Source organism: Acinonyx jubatus, chromosome E3 (assembly GCF_027475565.1).
Source record: "Acinonyx jubatus isolate Ajub_Pintada_27869175 chromosome E3, VMU_Ajub_asm_v1.0, whole genome shotgun sequence".
NCBI classification, from domain to species: domain Eukaryota; kingdom Metazoa; phylum Chordata; class Mammalia; order Carnivora; family Felidae; genus Acinonyx; species Acinonyx jubatus.
This window is the reverse complement of record NC_069398.1, coordinates 17,187,973-17,207,974: the sequence shown is the minus strand read 5'-3', so window position 1 is coordinate 17,207,974 and position 20,002 is coordinate 17,187,973. Positions and strand designations below refer to the sequence as shown.

The 20,002-nt window shown below is 58.4% G+C and overlaps 1 protein-coding gene across 1 annotated transcript in view; it reads left to right on the top strand.

Annotated features, from left to right (window-relative positions):
- GTF3C1 (general transcription factor IIIC subunit 1) overlaps nucleotides 1-18,055 on the top strand; it is a 74,941-nt gene extending 56,886 nt beyond the window's left edge. Inside the window, exons 26-37 of the mRNA XM_027051143.2 lie at nucleotides 1,110-1,191; nucleotides 2,952-3,064; nucleotides 4,798-4,860; nucleotides 5,693-5,786; nucleotides 9,753-9,925; nucleotides 11,318-11,605; nucleotides 11,776-12,035; nucleotides 13,020-13,300; nucleotides 14,467-14,956; nucleotides 15,621-15,672; nucleotides 16,472-16,664; nucleotides 16,966-18,055. Of these exons, the coding sequence (XP_026906944.1) occupies nucleotides 1,110-1,191; nucleotides 2,952-3,064; nucleotides 4,798-4,860; nucleotides 5,693-5,786; nucleotides 9,753-9,925; nucleotides 11,318-11,605; nucleotides 11,776-12,035; nucleotides 13,020-13,300; nucleotides 14,467-14,956; nucleotides 15,621-15,672; nucleotides 16,472-16,664; nucleotides 16,966-17,178 (2,302 nt within the window). The 3' untranslated portion in view covers nucleotides 17,179-18,055. The remainder of the gene's footprint in view (nucleotides 1-1,109; nucleotides 1,192-2,951; nucleotides 3,065-4,797; nucleotides 4,861-5,692; nucleotides 5,787-9,752; nucleotides 9,926-11,317; nucleotides 11,606-11,775; nucleotides 12,036-13,019; nucleotides 13,301-14,466; nucleotides 14,957-15,620; nucleotides 15,673-16,471; nucleotides 16,665-16,965) is intronic.
- Nucleotides 18,056-20,002: the final 1,947 nt, after the last annotated feature.

The window sequence follows — 20,002 nt, the reverse complement described above, 5'->3', positions numbered from 1 at the left end:
TGTGGGGCCGTCCTGTGCACTGATGCATGTTCAGTAGAAGCCCCGCCTCCACCCACTAGATGCCAGCGGCGCCCCACCCCCAGCCGTGACAACCACACACGTCTCCAGATGTCTGCAGGGGCCAGTGCACGAGGGCCCTTCCTGTGGGGAGCCACTTGGCCCTATGTGGAGAATCTTAGACTTTTCTAGAAGGGCTGTGGTCACCTGCTCCAAACCCCTCTTTTTTCAGAATGGGAACAGGCCCAGAGAGAGGATGCAAGTCGGCCAGGGTGATAGTGCGTTGGCAGTGGAGTGAGTTCTGGAACTTGGGCTTCCTGGCCCCTGCCTGATGCTCCTCCGCTTGTCCCGCAGCGGCTGCTGGGCGAGGGGGGCACGAAGGGCTGCGGCCCAGAGCCGCAGGACCCGGCACGAGACGTGTATCCACTTGGGGGCTGTGCCCTCACCTGCAAACAGAACGATACAGCCAATGTTAGCCACCCCTGGCCCACCCGCCCCGGCCCTCGGCAGGCAGGTGACCGTGGGGCCCCGACACCTCACCGAGCTCTAGGATGGAATGACAGCCTCCACCTTGCAAGCTCTTTGTGGAGGTGCAAGTGCCCGGCTCATAGCAGCCCTGCAAACACGGGTTGCCTTTGCCCGCGCTTCTTAGCGGGCAGGTCAGACTCTCCTTACGTCGCGGAGAGACAAAGATGTGTAGCAGACAGAGAACGCTTTTGGAGATGAGAGCTCTTTTCCGTAGTGACACCAGGGCCTGTGTGATAGTTTAACATTTAGAGCACATCTTCACATAGGACATCTCATTTGGTCCTGGCCAGATGCCTGTGAGGGCAGGCAGGCAGGAGTCCCTGTTCTCAGTTTGTAAGTGGAGGACGGAAGCTCAGAGAGGCCGAGCGTGTGATGTGTGGGCGGCCACAGACCTGACTTGACTCAGGGTTGGCTGACCCCAAATCCTGCACTGTTAAGAGCCGTCATCACCCAGCAGGTATAAGGAAATCGTACTCTGTTTAGCCAAGGCCAGATGTGTTAGAACAGGAGCCTTCCGGCGACTCTGAACACAGACCTTGACCTCGTTACAAGCCAGACCTCACGGCCGTCCTCCCTCCCTGCAGGGTTTGCCTGGCCGAGGTGTACCAGGATAAAGCACTTGTCGGGGACTTCATGAATCGAAAGGGTGACTACGAAGACCCAAAGGTAGGCCCCCCTGGGTCATCAGGCTCAGCCTGCCCTGAGGGCAGGGGTCTCTGGGTTCCCGTCTCGTCCTGTGGGTCCCGCAGCGCCTCCGCTGGCCTTACAACGTGGATGTTTCTCCCGCACGTCTGGGAGATCGGCTCCTTAGTTCTGTGGCTTTGGCCCCCGTTTGATGTGGCTCTAGCACCGGTTCTCAGAGGTGGTTAGAATCTGACACGCCACTTTGCAGTTGGGCCTGTTTCATTAAGAAAACAGGGCTGCTCTTCGGAAAGTCCAAACCGCTGGACTCCCTGGAAAGTTAGCAGACAGGACGGGGCTTGAGTTTTCTGGATACTTTGTGGGCGGGCTGGGCCGGTGGCTGACAGGAGTGAAGCCATCTTTCCAGACCCAGATTCCCTGCCCTGTGGCTCAGAGTCTCCTCATCCCCCGCTCGCCGTGCCAGCCCCGGGCTCTGTGCACGTGTGTCAGGCCTGGCGCCGGGCGAGGCCGGTCACAGCAGAGACCCAGCCCTTCTCAGGGAGCCCGGGGCCGTGGACAGGCAGAGAAGTGACTCTTCAGAGCAGTGCAGTCACCCGAGGGGAAAGCCCAGGCCAGCTGAGGTCGCACAGGGAGTACTGAGTGCTTTTGGTGCAGATGACGAAACACAACAACCCCACGGGGCTTCCAGCTGTTTCTCCCACGTGCCCAGCACCTCAGAAGAGGGCAGCCCTGTGCGGGCACAGCAAAGCAGAGATGTCATCAAGGCCCCACGTTCAGTCTGTCACTCGCTCCTGGTCCCTGATGGTCAGTGTTCATCCTCATACTGGCCACCTCATGGTTGCCCCCTGACAGGTGGAGCTCCGTCCTCACCCCAGAATCCCAGGGCAGGAAGGATGGGGAGAGGGTGGCACTGGACCCTGGGATCAGGGAGGGGCCAGCCTTGCCCAGAGGCCCCTGAGGTTGCTGTCATTGGTTTAGATTCATCTTGACTCCTCCTGGGAGGCTGGGCCAATCAGATCGGGGCTGGCTCCAGGCTGAGAATGAATGGGGCCCCGGAAATGGGCTGCCAGCAGCATCAACTGCAGAAGGCTTCCGAAGGTGTTAGCACTTAGCCTGGACTCCAAAGATGAGGGACCCACTGAGACAGAGGCAGCAAAGGAAGGGGGAATAGGGCGCTGGGGAGGGGGCCACAGTTGGGCAGGAGCATGCCCTCCTCCTGCAGCATGGGACAGCTTGCCCCCTGGGGGACGGATTAGAGGTGAGGCAGCGGGGAGAGTGATCTGTGCCCTAGTCTGGACTGGGCTGGGTGCAGCACAGAGAGGGAGGGAGCCATTTGGGGTCCACGGTTGAGGGTGGGACGGGAGGAGGAGGAGGCCGAGGCCGCTGTGCTCAGGGTGAGCCAGAGAGGAACAGAGCTGAGAAGGGGGAGGCGGCAGGGGAGCACGGGCCGGGCCAGCTGATAGGTGGCGCGCAGCCATGGGAGGCTGCAGGGATAGCGTGGGACACACTTGGGCCTTCCTGGGGCCTGGGGCAGAGCTGGCAGTGCAGGAGTGAGGGCTGGCAGCGTGTTCCTTGCCCGAAATCCCTGGGCCCAGTGGGGTCTGTCACCTTCCCAGGTGGATTCAGCAGGCTCAGGAGGCAGGAAGGCAGAGGAGGTTACGGTTCTCAGTCCACATTTCCGGGGGGTCGCTGCTGGGAATTTGTGACAAGATTTCCCTTGACGTATCAGCAAAACCTCCCTTCAGGGAGAGAAACGGCTTAATCTCATTCTCTCATCTTAAAAGGTTTGTGCCAATGAGTACAAAGAATTTGTGGAGAAGCTCAAGGAGAAGTTCAGTTCAGCCCTGAAGAATCCTGATCTTGAAACCCCAGACACACTCCAGGAGCTGTTTGCCAGGTAAGGTTCTTCTGGGAAGTTTCTGTGTGACTCATGGGGCAAGAGGAAGAGTCACCGGCCACGGGCATCTCCCCTGGCCAACAGTTCCACGGCCTTGCGGCTGACCTGGCTGTGTCCCCGGAATCTGAACCAGCTCGCCTCCTCTCGTGGGCAACTTGAAAAAGGAGAGGCCAGTGCCATCCCCAGCACCCCACCGGGCGCCCCCATTCCTTCTCCCACAGAGGCCCTGCTACTGACTTAATCCAGGCTTCCCCGCACACCGGGTGTGCTTTTACTAAGATTGCTCGCTTGACCTAGGAGGACACTCCAGGATAGAAGTAGCCCTCCCGAGGCGGCAGCGCTTGTGACCCACAGGGCCAGGGTTTGAACTTCCACGGTGGGCCTGATTCCAGAGCCCCAGCTCTTTCCAGTTCGGCCGCTGGGCGCCTGGAGAACATACTTGGGTCCAAGCACGGAACCCGTGAAATGTTTTAAGTCTTGAGTTCTGTGATCCAGGCCTGTTGCCACTGCCTAATTCACCTGTGAATCCCTTCTTACCAGCCCCATCAAGGCGGTCCCTCTGGCCACTAGATGTCTGAATTTCTTCCTGTAGAGAGGACGTTCATCTGTTGGTTCCTGTTTGGGAACCCTAGGACATGGTTGCATTTAGCCCCAACAGCTTCATCCGGAGATCTCGATCTTCCATTCGTCCAGCAGACAATTTACGTGGTGCCCGCGTATACCAGCGAGCGATTTGTAGTTGTTTTCAGAGTTGACATCAGTGCCTTCTTTTGTGTTTGGGGCTCGTTTTTGCAGAGTTCCCCAGAACTCTCAAAGGGCATGGTTTATGTTCAGTCTTAAAGGTGTTTCAAATAGCCCGCATATTTTCAGTAAATTTACGAGGCAACTTTTAGCTATAAAAAAAATACGGTTAAAATAAAGCCTTTTTACTTTTTAAAGGAGAGTTCATGAACCATCTGGAGGAAGGAAGAAGTCCCGCCCAGTTGTAACAGTTTAACACTAAATTTGATCTGGAGCATTCTGGCAGGACAGGCAAAAAAGAAAATGGATCCAAATACTTTGACTAAAACCAGTTCACATTTCCTGTTAACTAAATTTTAGGAAGAATTTACTGTTGCCAAGACAAATTTTGACTTTAGAATTATAGAAGCCAAAGAAATGTCTTGCGAATGAACAGCCATCATTTTTTTCAAGTGAGTTCTGCGATTTTGTCTTACATTGAATTGCCTGGCTCTGTAATGCAGCGCTGGCACATTGGGCTTCTCTTCTTGTATTTGTTTGCTTGGTAGGAGCACAGACAACATGACTTGAAGCTCAGAAACACAGATGGGGACGTAGCCTGCTATCTAATGCAGCTACTCCCTCTTTTGAGATATTTTCTTCCGGACATCTTTCTTATGCTTGTTTTTAATCCTGATGGGCCCACGATTTTAGATCCCCTTCCCTTGACGATTAGCGGTGGCTCTCTGCCAATAGGCACTTTTCCGTGTTGTTTCATAATTGTCCATAAATGAACACTCCTCATTTTCTCAACCCTCTTTTTACCAGCGCGCTCGTTTGATGAGCGGAGTATGGTATTTTCTCATTGTAATTGACACGTACGTGTTTGAATGTTAACGAGTTTCACGTTTTCTCCAGCACGGTCGCCAGCAAATGGCCACGTTGAGCAAGCATCCGCGCAGCAAAGGTCTCCTGTGTTCCACTGACATGCTCTCCTTTCGTCCCTTATGCAGATACCGAGTTTTGGCGATTGGAGACGAGAAGGATCTGACCAGGAAAGAGGATGAACTTAATAGGTAGGTACTGATTTACTGAGTGCCTTTCCCTCAGCCCATGATCCCGGCTGCCTGCGGCCTAGCACAGGAGACACCCTGGGCCCGACCTAGCCTGCCAGCCGTCTTTGAAGGTGAAGTTGTGTGCGAACGCGGCCTGTTCTGTGGGTCGTCTGTGCTAGTTTCATCCTGCAACATCAGGTCAAGTGGCTATGGATGGCAGAGACCACACAGCCCTCGAAGACCGAAATATTTATTATCTGGCCCTTTCCGGGAAAAGCTTGTCCACCCGAGCCTCACATAGCAGTGGCTCAGCCTTAAAGTGAGTTGAGGAGACAGTTACAATTCTCAGCCCGTGAGCTTTCCACGCAAAGCTCTGGTTAGAAAGCTCAGCTGGTTTTTCTCATGTTGGATAACCAAGATTCAGTTTGATTTTAGCTCTACATTTCAATGAGAAGCCTCTCCTTCTTGGAGAAAAACTTGTTGGAGGTTGGATGAAAATGGGGCACGTGGCTGGGCCAGTCAGTGGAGCGTGCTACTCTTGATCTCATAGGTAGGTAGGTAGGTGCACTGAAAAAAATCTCAGCCCTAACTACATTTGTCAGTTGTCAATGTTTCCAGGGTACAGCACCACTTACCCACTAGACTCAAACGTTTTTTTCCTGCAAACATGGAGCAGTTAGTAAGGCTTAAAAACCACCATGTGTTTTGTTTTGGTTTATGAATAGTCTAGGCATTCATAGCACTTTCATGGGAGGCAGCACTTTTTGAAAACAAGAACTGAATCCACCCAAAGTGAGCAGTGCCCGTGGCCCGCGGCCTCACGTGCTCTGCCGCCCACCCCACTGTCTTTCAGCGTGGATGACATCCACTTCCTGGTGCTCCAGAACCTGGTCCAGAGCACGCTGGCCCTCTCAGACAGCCAGATGGAGTCCTGCCGGTCGTTTCAGGTGGGTAGTGGGCACCCGGCGGCAGCTTTGCGGGAGCGCTGTGGGGCTCGCCCTGTCAGAGGCGGGAGCCGAGGGAGGCCCTTCTCGCTCATTCTCTTCTCAGCTGTGCGGTCTCGGGGGGTCCGATTTCCCCTGAGACTTGCGACCTCACTTCTTTGATCTTGGAAGTGTGGCGGCAGGATCCAGTGACCGTCCCCCCAAATCCTTCCGGTGCTGAGGTTTTCGGTCTGATGTTTAAGGCAGAAACTTAGGCAGAAGAGGAGGTGAGCCATGACAGAGGACTGAGGCAGCAATTGAGCTGTACAGCTTATCTTCTCAAATCAGAACTTCTAAATGTCGAGATACTTTGATCCCTGGAGATCACCGCGCGGGAAGCCTGCCTTTCTCTGGGCCACGAGCTTAGATCTCTCCTGAGAACGTCTTAGAACGTAATGCTGCTTTATCTTGGCTGAGTGAGGGTGGAGGGCAGGCAGGCGCTTCTCCTTGAACCCCATCCCGAGCCTGGGGAGGTGCTGGTATTAATTAGCACTCGCTACAAACAGGAAACTTGTGTTTCCCAGGGCGCGAGAAAGCAAATGCCCATGATCACACGACTCTCCGTCGACCCAGAGTCCATGTGGCTCCAGGGCCCCAGCGGAGAGGTGCTCAGAAGGACCTGCCCCCCGCCCCAAGCCAGTGCCTCCCTTGTTTTTGATGGTCGCACAGGTGTATTCCAAGTGGAACCTATTCACTTTTGTATTTAACCTCCAAATCTGAAACTCAGCGCTGGTTTACGTTACCAAATCGGCCCAGTTTGGAACACGAGAGGGACAAATATGAAAAAAGGGGATGGTATTATTTCTTTCTTTTTTTTTATTTTCTTCTATTTTTTTTTTTTAATTTTTTTTTAACGTTTATTTTTGAGACAGAGAGAGACTGAGCATGAACGGGGGAGGGTCAGAGAGACAGGGAGACACAGAATCTGAAACAGGCTCCAGGCTCTGAGCTGTCAGCACAGAGTCCGATGCGGGGCTCGAACTCACGGACCGCGAGATCGTGACCTGAGCCAAAGTCGGCCGCTTTACCGACTGAGCCACCCACACACCCCTATTTTATTTTAATGTTTCTTCATTTTTGAGAGAGAGAGAGAGACAGAGCACAAGCAGGGGAGGGGCAGAGAGAGAGAGGGAGACACAGAATCTGAAGCAGGCTCCAGGCTCCGAGCTGTCAGCACAGAGCCTAAAGCGGGACTCGAACCCACAGACCACAAGATCATGACCTGAGCCACCCAGGTGCCCCTGTTTCTAATCCCACTGATGAGTTCAGACAGGTAGTGTCCCAAACTTTGGGTACCTCCTCATCCACCAGGGAGCCCTTGCAGCATGTGGCCCCCAGGCCCCGCGCCCAGAGACCGCAGAGGGGGTGGGATCCTCACAAGCATGCTGCCGGCCCCAGGATTCTGACCAGGGTCCTCGGAGCACCCTGGGGGCAGACACGGTGTAGACCCAGCTTGGACACTGCACGTATCTTCCAGATGGTGCTTGTTACTTTGGCCACAGAGGAGATGAGGAGCACTGGGGGGAAACGGAGCGATTTAGGGAAAATTCGTGACCCCGTGTGACCTGGTGGCGCTTCAGAGCACCACCCCGGCCCGAGTCCTTTTACAGCAACGGCCAGGCCTCTGCAGACTCAAGACTGAACGCTCTTTCCATGCCTCTCTTAATTCGTCACCGTGAGATGCAGCTGTGGTGGAGGGGTCCCCAGTCATCCTGTTCTTGCCCCCCTCGGTGCCACGCAGCACTTGAGCCACGTTTATTCATGCGACGTGTGTACGTCTTGGAGGCTGGTGGTGGTGCCTCGCCCCTCGTGCATCCCAGCACTTTACAGATAAAGAGGGCAAAGCCTTGTGGGAGCCTCAACACACAGAACAAGAATGGAACGGGGGGGGGGGGGGGGGGCAAAAGTCCCAAGCAGACGGCCCCCAGTCTGGCCCTGGTTCTGTCTTGTCAGACCCAAGCTTGTTTAAAAAGAAAAAAAAAATGTTTTTAATTTACTGCCAGCATTGCCCATAAAGATCCCAATTTCCGACTTTATACCTGTGGCCATGGAGGGACCTTTTGGCTCTTCTGCCCAGCAGGGATTCGAGCTGGATGGGACCTCGGGGGTCAGTCCAACCGCTCATCACACAAGCAAGCCCGGCCCCAAAGTTAATGGCCAAAGCCAGGTCCCCGCGTTCCAGCCAGGGCCTCGTCCCCCGCGTCATCCTGCTGCTGTCCCTTCTCCGGTTCCGTTGGCAGGCGGCATCTGGGTTCTGGTGGGTGGTGCCAAAGGCCTCATCACTCTCCTTGCCCCCCGGGGGCGTGGGAAGTTGCGTGAGGCAGTGCCTGGGCCACAGCAAGAGGCGGGTGCTTCGTCCGTGACTGCCCCGCTGGCACTGAACGCTGGAGGGCCATCGGGGATGAGGTCAGAGGCCTTATATGGGATCCCACAAGGCTCCCTGCAGCCCCAGACTTCCAGAGGGGCTCTGCAGGGAAGCAGCCACTCCTGGGGGCCGTGGTCGACTGTCTGCCTCTCGCATATCTGGCAGGCTGGGCCACACCCGCTCACTCCCCAGCCTTGGTGTGAGTGCTCCTGCACCAGCAGTCATCTGGGGAGCGTGCCCATCACACAAGGCTTTTCTTTTTTTCCTTTCTTTTTTTAAATACAATTATCGTCGAGTTGACTAACATACAGTGTGTACAGTGTGGTTTTGGGGGTAGGTTGCAGGGCTTTTCACAGGAAGTGGAGGCCAGCTCCTCCCTCCCCAGAGGAGAGGAATGATGGCAAATTGGCCCCTCCCCCGCCTCTTTCCCTCTGCCCCATGCGGTGCTTTCCCTTCAGGCCTGATGGTCTGTGCACCATGCCTGACGTTGACGCTCTGTCTAGAGACATTGAGGGTGGTGTGTGGGCCTCACACTGACAAGACCCAGTGTGTGCCCAGATCCCCCTCCGGCCAGCACCCCGACTGACTCCTGCCTTGGCTCTGCTGATCTCCTAAGTCCCTCTGCCATGGCACAGTGGTGAGGTCACTGGACTTGAGGGCGAGGCCTCGTTCTCGCCCCTTCTTGGTCCCACCCCTGCCCAGCAATGTGGCCTCGGAAGCTCCCTCGAAGTCCACGAGCCTCTGTCTTCTCTGGCACTCGTGGTTCTGGGGGGCGATGCGGCAGAGAACCTTCCGAGCCTAAAATGCTCAGACTGTGACCATACTTTTTCCTGGCCAGCACTTTTGAGGAGACAGGCCTAGCAGGAACTGTCCTGGGGTCTAGTGGATGCTGGACATTTGCCGTTGGGCCAGTTGGCCAGATGGTGTGGACGGAGTAAAGCGGTCGTGTTTGGGAACATACTGTGTGGGCGGAGCCAACCAGACGTACTAATGGGCTGAGTGAGGAGTAGGGAAAAGAGTGATATCAGAGATGATTCTGCGTTGACTCCCACTGTCTTTTTTTTTATTTAAAAAAATTTTTTTTAACGTTTATTTATTTTTGAGACAGAAAGAGACAAAGCATGAATGGGGGAGGGTCAGAGAGAGGGAGACACAGAATCTGAAACAGGCTCCAGGCTCTGAGCCGTCAGCACAGAGCCCGACGCGGGGCTCGAACTCAGGGACCGCGAGATCATGACCTGAGCCGAAGTCGGCCGCTCAACCAACTGAGCCACCCAGGCGCCCCAACTCCCACTGTCTTTTTATCCAAGACTTAGCTGTGGGGTGCAGAGCAGTCCTTTCTCCCAGCTGCCTGTCCCTCTCTGTAGTCTCTGGGGTGAGACGTGATGGGAGGGAGAAGTTTGAGGGTCGGAACTGCTGGCTTCCTCTGGGCACTCTCGCACCACGCCCCCAGGTGTCCTTGTCCCCCTGCGGACCCCTCCTCTACAGACCAGCTGTAGCGTCTGCTCCCCCCACCCCCCAGCTGCGGGACCACCTTGCTCACCCGCTGCCTTGCTGTGTCGCAGACTTTCCGCCTGTACCGGGAATACAAGGACCATATTCTGGTGAAGGCCTTCATGGAGTGCCAGAAAAGGAGCTTGGTCAACCGGCGTCGCGTCAACCACATGCTCGGCCCGAAGAAAAACCGGGCTCTGCCCTTCGTGCCCATGTCCTACCAGTTGTCCCAGACCTACTACAGGTGAGCCCCGGGGGGGGGGGGGGGGGGGGGGAGGGGCTGGGGAAGGCGCAGGGCGTCACCTCCAGGGGGTGCCACCTCCTGGGGGGGGCGTCTCCTCCAGGGGGCATGGGGCCCTCCCGTGGCCGCAAGTGCAGGGTGCAGCTTCTGGAACGAGTTTCCTTCTCTGCTCTTGTGCCACCTGCTGTGGGGATAAGGGCAGTGCTCGCAATGGTTTGTTCTGGGACATGTACCAAAATGAGTTTCTAACGTAACAATTAGACTAACGGCACAGCCTCGTGGTCGGGCCTAATCGGTCATTCTCACAGCTCAGAGCTGCTCCGGGCTTCATCTTGAAGCCATCCCATATTTTCCAGACTCCGTTTGCAGCACACTAGCCACCTGAGTGGTGGTTTGGGATGCTGTGAGTCACCGTCCGGAGCGCCTCCTGACGGGAGCACTCCTCACAGCGTGGTCCGCAGCCGGCGTGGCTGGTCTTGGTCGCCCGCTCCGCATTTTGTGCCACTGGCCTCCTTAACCACACACATGGAGAGGAAATCTGTGGAATAGTCCCAGGAGTCTCCTCTCCGTGGCAGCCCTCAGCCTTGGCTGGCCTCCTCTTCTGCAGGCTGTTCTCCTTGTCCGTCCTCAGATCTGCACTGAGGTCGTCAGAAACAGAAGCGCAGCAAAATGGGGGGGTTGGGTTTTCTTAGGCATCCCTTTGCCCATAACTCCAGACGCTCACGCCTTTCTTGAAGGCCCCTCCCGAGTGACCTTCTGCGTCCTTTGCCTTCCTGGGATGCTGCCTACTGCAGTAAAAAGAGCTGTGGCTTGGGAGGCAAGAGACCTGGGTCCAGGTCCAGCAAGGCCACTTCTCGACCGTTTTTCCCCTGCAGCATTCTAGTCTGTGAGCCAAGGGGTGGTGTTCACATCAGGAAGACCTCTGGGTCCCTCCCTGGGACCTGGGCCCGCATTACAGCGATATGGGAAGGCACACTTGTGGACAGAGACCAGGCCTTGACTGTGCAGCCGCCTCATGGAGACAGTGAGACGGACACACTCGTGTCCTCTCATCTCCCCGTGGTTCGGGGCTTGCCTCGCGTAAAGGTTACCGTTAACAAAACGTGCATCCACCTTCCCCAATTCGGCGCCTGTTCATAGCGAAACGCCGCGAGGCGTGGAGTAGCGGGTTAGATGAAAGGCCACGGCCCCTCCGTGCGGGTGTCCGGTGAGCAGGGAAGGCACATGCAGAGGGGATTGGAACGCGGCGCCCTCACAGAGGCGGAAAAGAGGGCTTTGCGGGGGGGCTGGCGTGGCCAGTTTTGGCGAGGGTCTGAAGCGCCCATTGCCCATCCACGAGAAGCCCTCCAACATCCCGTCCTCAGTTTGGACCTTACCTCCGTTTCGTCCGCACAGGATTTTTACTTGGCGATTTCCAAGCACCGTCTGCACAGAATCGTTCCAGTTCTTCAAGAAAATCCTGGCCGCCGGCAAGTTGGACCAGCCTGATAATTTTTCCTTCAAAGACCAGGATAATAATGAGCCTGCACGCGACATGGTGGCATTTTCTCTGGACGGCCCCGGAGGACACTGTGTGGCCGCCCTGACCCTCTTCTCTCTGGGCCTCATTTCCGTGGACGTCCGGATCCCGGAGCAGATCGTGGTGGTGGACAGCTCCATGGTGGAGAACGAGGTCATTAAGAGGTAAGGGCTGGGGTGTAAGCAGGTGGGGCACGCACGCTGCTCTGAGCGCAGCCGGGACTCCGGCACCGGGGGCTTCCTCTCACGGCCACGGCGTCACAGCGGCCACGCCCCGGGGGAGTGGCCACGCCCCGGCTCGTGCGCGGTCCCCTAGGTCCGTTTTCCTCTCCCAGCCTGGGGAAGGACGGGGGCTTGGACGAGGATGACGACGAAGAGGAAGACCTGGACGAGGGCTCTGGGGGCAAGCACCGGGCCATCGAGGTGAAAGCCCGCCAGGCCTCCCACACCAACTACCTGCTGATGCGGGGCTACTGCGCGCCCGGCATCGTCAGCACCCGCAACCTGAACCCCAACGACAGCATCGTGGTGAACTCCTGTCTGGTGAAGTTCCGGCTCCGCCGCACCCCGGCGCCCACCCGGCTCTGGCCCATCGGTGAGTGGCGCCGGCCGCCCCACGCTCCGACCCCCCTCGCCCACTCCCAGGCCTCGCGGGGGAGCCTCTGCTGGCCAGCCCTTCCCCTCCTGGGTCACCCCCCCATGGGCCAGGGGCCGCGTTAGAGCGGACCCCGTCTTCTGTTCCTTTCCCTCAGTCCCACGTGCAGGCCTACACCCTCAGGTGGCCCCCTGGGCCCCGTGTCCTGGCCCACTCGCCACGCAGCCTTGTCATACTGCCGGTTCCCTCCATCGCTTGAAATCACATACTTTCACAAACTGCTTACATGTCACTTCTGACCTCTTGCTAGGACAGTCGGGTGTTCGGCTGATATTCATTGCCTGTCACCTCCCTCATTTACACTTTTTATACTCTTTCTGTCTCTTCTGTTAATTACGTCTGAAGCTCTAAGTAGCCTGCTTAAACCTTCCGTTCCCACATACCCTGAACGTGAGGCAGTCTCTTCCTCTCCCCCCACAGAAAGTGAACACATTCGGGCCCCTTCCCACCCCTTTCCTGCCTCCGCCTTTCCTTCGCCTTCCCCCGTCGGGGTGCATGGTGTTTACTTTCAGTGTCAGAACCCCAGTTAGTGTTCTGTGCTCTGTCTGGAGTTTGGCTTGGGCGAAAACGTGGTCCGTGTGACCGTGGTCGTGGCAGAGACAGCTTTTACGGGAAGAACGCACACCGGCCCTGCTTGCGAGAGCACACGTGGGAGTTGGGGGCGGGGGCCCGCGATGTCTCCCAGGGTCTGAGGAGCAGGGAACACGGGAGCACCGACAAGGCAGGGCCCCCTCCGGGGCTCCGAGGCTGCACTTCTCACACCTTGGCCCCAAGGGACATCAAGGGACACGTGTCGGGAGCCCGACTGCCGGGGGCCGTGCCCTGTGCAGCCAGAGGGTGACCCCTTGCTGTCCGGGGGGCAGTGAGCTGGCGTTGGAGCCCGTGCTCCGGTGTGGGCTGATTCGGGTCTCCCTGTCTTCACAGTCACATCTCTGGAAGAGCTCCCCGTGGGAATATCCTGCCTCCCCGACACGTTCACCAGGCTGATCAACAGCCAGGAGGGCCCCTGCAGCTTGGATGAGTTTGTCCACCAGGTGGAGCTGTCCGGGTATGAACCTGGAGACGTGTGCGCGGCCCTGGAGGTCCAGGGGGCCATTGCAGCCACGGGGTGCTTCGGGGTAGACCGAGTGGAGCTGAGCAGGTGGTTCTCCGCCTTCGAGGGGACAGATGGCGAGCGCACCAGGACCTTCGCAGACTACGTCCAGGTGAGCTGTGCTCTCGGGTCACCTGGGGCGGCTGCAGCTCGGGGGCCGGATGCACACAGTGGGTGGGCGTGGCTTGGGATGCGTGGTGGAATTACTTGCCAAGATTAAAAATAGGAGATTTTGCCTAAAACCCAGCTTTGGGATGTTAGAAGGTCTGGCAGCCTGGGCCCCGTTGCTTCAGCCACACAGCACGGTTGGACAGAGCCAAGTAGGGCCATGTCCGCGGCTGTGACTCCCGGGGATCCTACCCCTGGCCCCGCGTACTCACCCCTCTACCTGCCTGGGCCCAGTTTCATCAGGCACCCTTGAACCCAGAGAATGTCAAAACAGATGGACCTCTTAAATCAAGTGCCGTGGGGCCTGGCTCGCCCTCCTGGGTGTCGTCCGTAGTTGGAAGCAGTGGGATGCACGTCAGCTATTGGTGATGTCACAGAGATGCCTGCCTTGCAGCGTTCATGGTGGGGGAGGAGAGTAGAGACCAGTGTTCCTGGTTATCAAACCAGTTTTTAGGAGCACAGGACAGGAGAGAGGGGTCGTGACGACCATTCACGTGGTGTTTCACTGTTCACATAACCCCTGCCTCTGGAGCTCTAGGAGGTAAACCGACACGGGTCAGGCGGCTCCCTGTGTTCCCTGCTGCCCAGCCCCGGGCCCCAGGTGGCGAGTGCCCACATGACCCTCCCCACCAGTCCTGCCTGACCTGGTTTCGGGACATGAACTGGGGCAAGTTTCTTGAACCCTGACCTATGGGTTTTCGAATCTGGAAATGAAAAGAAGGACCACCCAGCGTTGGTGCAGTGCCTAGATCAGAACAAGGACCTCGGAAGCAGGGCTTGGCATAAGTACGAGAGGAGTTCCCATCATTCATGTGGGAACGGTCATGGCCTTTACAGAGCTCAGGGTGTTGAGTCCCCTGGGAGGAGGCTTTGATGGCCGCGTCAAGGGCACAGCTTCGGTTCCCCGAAGTTCACACCAAGCCTAGAGAGGGCCACACGGCCAGCTGGCACCCACCTGGGGCTGGAAGGCAGACCTGGGCCCCAAGTTGTCCGTCCTGGAGGGACTGGGCTTGCCGTTTGCTCAGGGCATTCAGACACATCGGGCAAGGGAAGCGGGCGTGAGGATCGTGGGGTCCCCCACAGACCCAGTGTGTCCCCCGCTTCTCCTAGGACCTCTTGGAGTACCACCAGGTGGTGGAGGTCGGCGGCAACACTGTTCGCCTGGTGGCCATGGCCTCTGCCCAGCCCTGGCTCCTGCACTCGGTGCGGCTAAAAGGCAAAAAGGAGGATGTGGACGCTCAAAGAGAAGACCCCCGGAGCCCCCGGAGCACCAAGAGGCGTGCCAGCTGGACGAGCAGCGATGTGGCCCATCAGGGTGGGGAAACCGACCTGGAGAGTCCCCAGAAGCCCCCCGCTAAGAGGCCCGCGCTCCAGGATGTGCGCTTGGCCCTGAGCCCCAGGCCCAGAGCAGAAGAGGAGCCTGAAGCCCCGGCGCCTGCTCCGCCAGCAGCTCCCGGAGACGCGGGCGTGAAGGAGCCTGCCCCGGGGGCGCCGGAGGCCGGGCGAGAGTTCCAAGAGAATCTGAGGGCAGCCAGCCCTCTAGGCCAGGAGCCGCTGAGCTGTCAGGCCCAGCTTCCAGAGGGATCTGAAGACCCCAGAGGTACCGAGCCTTGTCGCCGGCCCACCCTCCCCTACCTGCCCATTCTCTGCCCTCGGGTCCGAGCAGTCCCCACATGCCGCTGGGAACCTGCCCCCGGCCACAGAAGGCCGTTGCCTCCAGCCTTTCCTGTCTCCGCGTAGAAAGGTCTCGCCTGCGTCCGCTGACTGCTTCCACTAGAGGGCTTCAGACTCCTGAGTGGGGGTGGGGGTTCTAAGCGTGGTCACCGGGGTGCTTCTGGAGGGCTATGTGTGCCAAGGTGTCCCGTGCGAGGGAGCGGTGCCTGAAATAGGAGGCGTCTCGCTTTCCGTTGGGACCGGCTGACGCACGGGGACTGAAACCTCCCCTGTGGCGAAAGCGCTCCTGTCTGGGCTCAACACGGGCCTCTTCACGGGGCTTCAGAAGGTCTTTGCCTGGGGTTTATGCACAGAGCTCTGCGGTCAGGGCTTCTGGGCGGGAGGGGCTCGCTTGGCTCCCCTTGTGGGGGCTCCTCGGGGCCCTGGGAACACCCCTCACACTCGCACGCCGTGGCCCAACCCGGCTTCCTTCTGGGTGTGCTGGCTTTGTTCCCTCAGCCCCAGAGCCCGCACATGCGTGTCGCACGGAGGGAGGAGGAAGAGGCGGACTCCGCCCCTTAGTCTCCCTTGTCCTTTCTCTCTCCTGTCAGGTTCGGCAGAGAGTTCTGTGGCCGGCAGCCTGTCCCAGGCAGCATGGGAAAAGTGAGTGTGTGCCCAGATTCGGGGGGCCTGGGCGGGGCGTGGGTGCGACGGTGGGGAGTATGCCCCAGGGTCCCCGTAGCGATCATCACGTGGAGGGTGGTTCACAGTCGGGCACAGTGGTTCTCGGCGGGGGGACCTGCAGACTCATGGCACGTTGTCCTGCTTGCTGGGGGCACAAGGCAGGAGCTTCTCGCGTGCGGTGGGCGAGGGCCCGAGGTGTGGGCTTCTGCAGTGTGGGTCCATCTGGAACCGTGGCCTTTCTGGTGGGGGGGCACCCCCACAAGTGCGTACGTGGCCCTCAGCTTGGCGGGGCCGAGCGCCCCCGGCTCAGATGCAGCCCTTCCAGGGCCCAGGCAGGGCGGGCAGAGCCAAGTGTCCAGCCGATGCCGGGCCTGTCCTGTGCCTGGACCCCGCGCGGCAGACCGGTCCTGGGGATAGGGGGCGGGGGGGGGGGGCTGCCAGATATGACACGGAAGTAGAGCTTCCGCATAAGGACCCCAGCTTGGCCCAGTGTGCAGGCAGCCATTGCCTCAGGGTCCGGGATGGAGCTGGTGAATCCAGAAATTGAAGCTCTTTTCCGTCCCCAGCCAGTGGGGGTCCGGCGGGGGGCTTATCGAGGCCTCCGTTGAGGCTGAGGGGGAACGGGTCCCCTCAGCCGGTGATCCTGGGCCCCGGGGCCGGGACTCCTCCGTCCAGGTGGGAAGGGCCTCGGCGTCCCATCTGTGGAGCGGGGGGTCTGCGCGTCAGCGAGCCTGTCCCCTCGCCCGCCAAGCCCGACAGCGGACTGCCGTCCCCGCAGGGACTGCGAGGGCATCTCGTTCGTCGCCCGCCCGTGGCGCATCGTGGACGGCCACCTGAACGTGCCGGTGTGCAAGGGCATGATGGAGGCCGTCCTCTACCACATCATGACCAGGCCTGGCATTCCTGAGACCTGCCTGCTGCAGCACTACCAGGGCGTCCTGCAGCCCGTCGCCGTGCTCGAGCTGCTGCAGGTGCGGCCGGGCCGTCGGGGGGGTTTCTAGGATGGGCCTGAGGGTGCCGAGACTCCCCCCTCCCCCCCCCCCCCCCCCGCCCCGGGAAGTCCTACCTCCCAGCCCTGCCGAGAGACGTGTACTCCCCACCTTCCCATGAGCCCCACGCCTGTGTCCTGTCCCAGCCCTGGGGCCCTGTGTCCTGTCCCGGCCCTGGGGCCCTGTGTCCTGCCCCGGCCCTGGGGTCCTGCAGCTCCCAGGATGGGGCAGAGGATGCGATCCACAGGTAAGCCCGCCGACCTGGGTGTCCCGCTGTCTCCAGGGCCTGGAGTCCCTCGGCTGCATTAAGAAGTGCTTGCTGAGAAAGCCCGCGGCCGTCTCTCTCTTCTCCAAGCCCCGGGTCCAGGAGGCCCAGGCGCCCTCCAGCCTGAGCGACAGCCCCACGGTGTTCTACGAACCCACGCTGGACTGCACCCTGCGACTGGGCCGCGTGTTCCCCCACGAGGTCAACTGGAACAAGTGGATCCACTTATGAGGCGCGTGTGGTCACCACGACCCCCCCTTCGCACCACTGGCTCCTGAGGAGGGGGTGACCGGTGTGGGGGGAGGGCTCCACTTCGCCCCCGCGTGCACCCCACCCCGTCCAGCGCACAGGGGCAGGTCGACGCCAAGCCTCCCCTCTGGCCCGAAACTCAGAAGAGGGCCACTCACCTGCCCGCTCCGGGGCTCCCTCCGGCTGGCCTGACACCCCGCTAGGTCCCAGTGGGAGCTGTCGGGGAGCAACTGCCAGGAGACTCCGGCCCCCACTCTCCCCCTCTTGTTCCCAGGGCATCTCGGCCCTTGCTGCCCGCACAGACACTGCCCTCGACACTGCAGCCTGCCTCCTCTGGGGAGGCCGGGTTGTGGCGAGTTTGAGCGGCCCTCGTGGGCCTGGACTCCAAAGGCTTCCGAGTTGTGGCCGCCGTTGGGGAACAGAGCCGCCTGCCCGGGCCCCTGGATCTTAGGTGTGGACCTCGGCCTCATTGTCCTTTGGCCAGTGAGAGATCGGGAGCCCACGCCGCTCATGCCTCCGATGCAGATTACAGCCACCGTGGCAGAAAGCCCGAGTGCCCCTGAGTGGCAGGGTCCCAGCGGGGACTTCCTCCGCTCCGGGCAGGACATCTGACCCAGCCACCCAGAGAGGACCCTGCGCTTCCCTTTTTATTAGCCTGGCGAGCCGCCCGGCAAGCCTGCAGCGGGATGGGCGCTCCTTCCTGCTGGCTGCAGCCCAGCAGCCATGGAAGCCTTGGATTTGTTTGTTCTTTTCACCTCTTTTCTCTTTAAAAAAAAAAAAAAAAAAAAAAAAAAAAAAAAATCTCTTGGCATGTATTTATTTTGGTGTTTTTTTTTTAATTAAAGTGAAGTCAAATGCATTTAGTTTGATGTGTTTCCTAGAGACTCTCTGATCCCCTGGGGGATCCCCTGCCTCCACTCGCAGAACAGCCAGGAATAAATGTTCCCAGTAGAACCAGAGGAAGAGGGGGTGGCCAGCCCTGGGCACCGCCTCGCCCGCCTGCCTCTGCCCTGAGAGCCTTCCTCCTCCTCAGCTGGGCCCGGTCCTGTCCTTGACAGAAGTGACTGGAGGTGTGCCAGGCCAGCAGGCCGCAGAGGTCACAGGCCTGTAGTGTGGGTTTAGGGAATGAAGTTCTCTTTCGCTCTCTTCCCTCCACTGCCCTTCTTCCTTCCGTGTGTGTGTGTGCACGCATGTGTTAATTGCCAACATTTTTAAAAAATAGGGCATTTCACATTTTTTAAAAATCCAGAGTTTTACTTTCTTAAAAAAAATGGAGAGATCCAGCAACAACTGTATCCACAGCCAGAAGTGTGGCACGTGCCCCCCTGGTCCCCAGGGTCCTGGCCCGGGCCCGGCCACATGCCCAGCAGCTTCTCCAACTTAAAAAGCAGCCCATCTGGGCCATGTCTGACCTGCAGCACCTGACCTGGCCCAGCTCATGGCCCAGTGTCTCTATCCTGGGACCTGGACCTTGGACCCTGGTCACTCCGGGCCAGACTCCAGGGTGACAAAGGGCAGGATGGGGCACAGGGTGGGGAGTCAGGGTGAACCCCAGCACAGCCAAGAGCGGGCCACGTCTTACCATCATTTTTTTTTCTTTTCTCATTTTTACTCAAATGTAAAAAATAGCATTTAGGGGGATTTTTTGAGATCAAATAGAATAAGAAGTGTTATCTGCTCTACAAACAGAAAATACTTTACAAATGCCAGGTGCTTCCTTTGGGAACACATCATGTGGTAGAAGGAAGGTGGGGTCATGGGAACCCAGTGTTGACATTCACATCTCAGAGCCTTAGTTTTCTCACTTGAAAAATGGGGTAGACTACCTCTCTCATGGGAGGACCAGATACACTGAAGAACTCCCAACTGTGAGCACATGGTAGGGTTCAGCAAAGTTTATCTTCTCTTTTCTTTCTCTCCTGCCCCCTGCCCAGATGAATGATGGTTTGGGCCTGTGTTTGGGGGTTAGCACATAGGGATGAGGGGTGCAGCCCTCTGGTGGAGAGATGGGCTTCTGTGACCACTGTTCCACATTCCACAGCCAGCCATTCTGTGCAAGGATGATCTGTTCCTCCCACTACCTACCTGTGCATCTGTCCATCTGTCCATCCACCATCCATCCATCTGTCCATCCACTTGCCCACCCACCCATCCATCCACTTGCCCACCCATCCACCCACCTACCCATCCATCCATCCACCTACCCATCCATCCATCCACCCACCCATCCACTTGCCCATCCATCCATCTGTCCACCCGTCCACCCATCCATCCATCCACCCATCCACTTGCCCATCCTCCCATCCATCCATCCATCCGTCCATCCACCCATCTACCCACCCACCCATCCACCCATCCATTCATCCATCCATCCATCCATCCACTCACTCACCCACCCAGTCATCCAGCCATATCCATCCATCCACTCAAGTTCATCCATCCATCCTTCCAAGTTCTACAAAGTGTTCTAGGAACCACAGCAGAGACCAGAAGGTCTGAGCACAGATGCCTTCAGGGGTCAAGCAGGTAACATAAATGACAGGAGGAGGAGCCCTGTGTTAAATATGAGCGCTAGGGAGTGGTAGAGGCTGTGGAAGACTAAAGTGTGTGTGTGAAGGGTGGGAAGAGTTCACGTTTGGACTGAGCAGCAAAGGTGGGGGGTGAGGAGGGACGCTGAGCCCAGAGGGCAGACATCCTGTTCACCCTGGCTTGCCCCTCACTGGAGGCTGGCACCACAGGGCCCGGACACCCGTGCCTCTGTCTTCTTGGTGTCCCCAACCTGCAACATGGTAATCCAGTCTCTTTA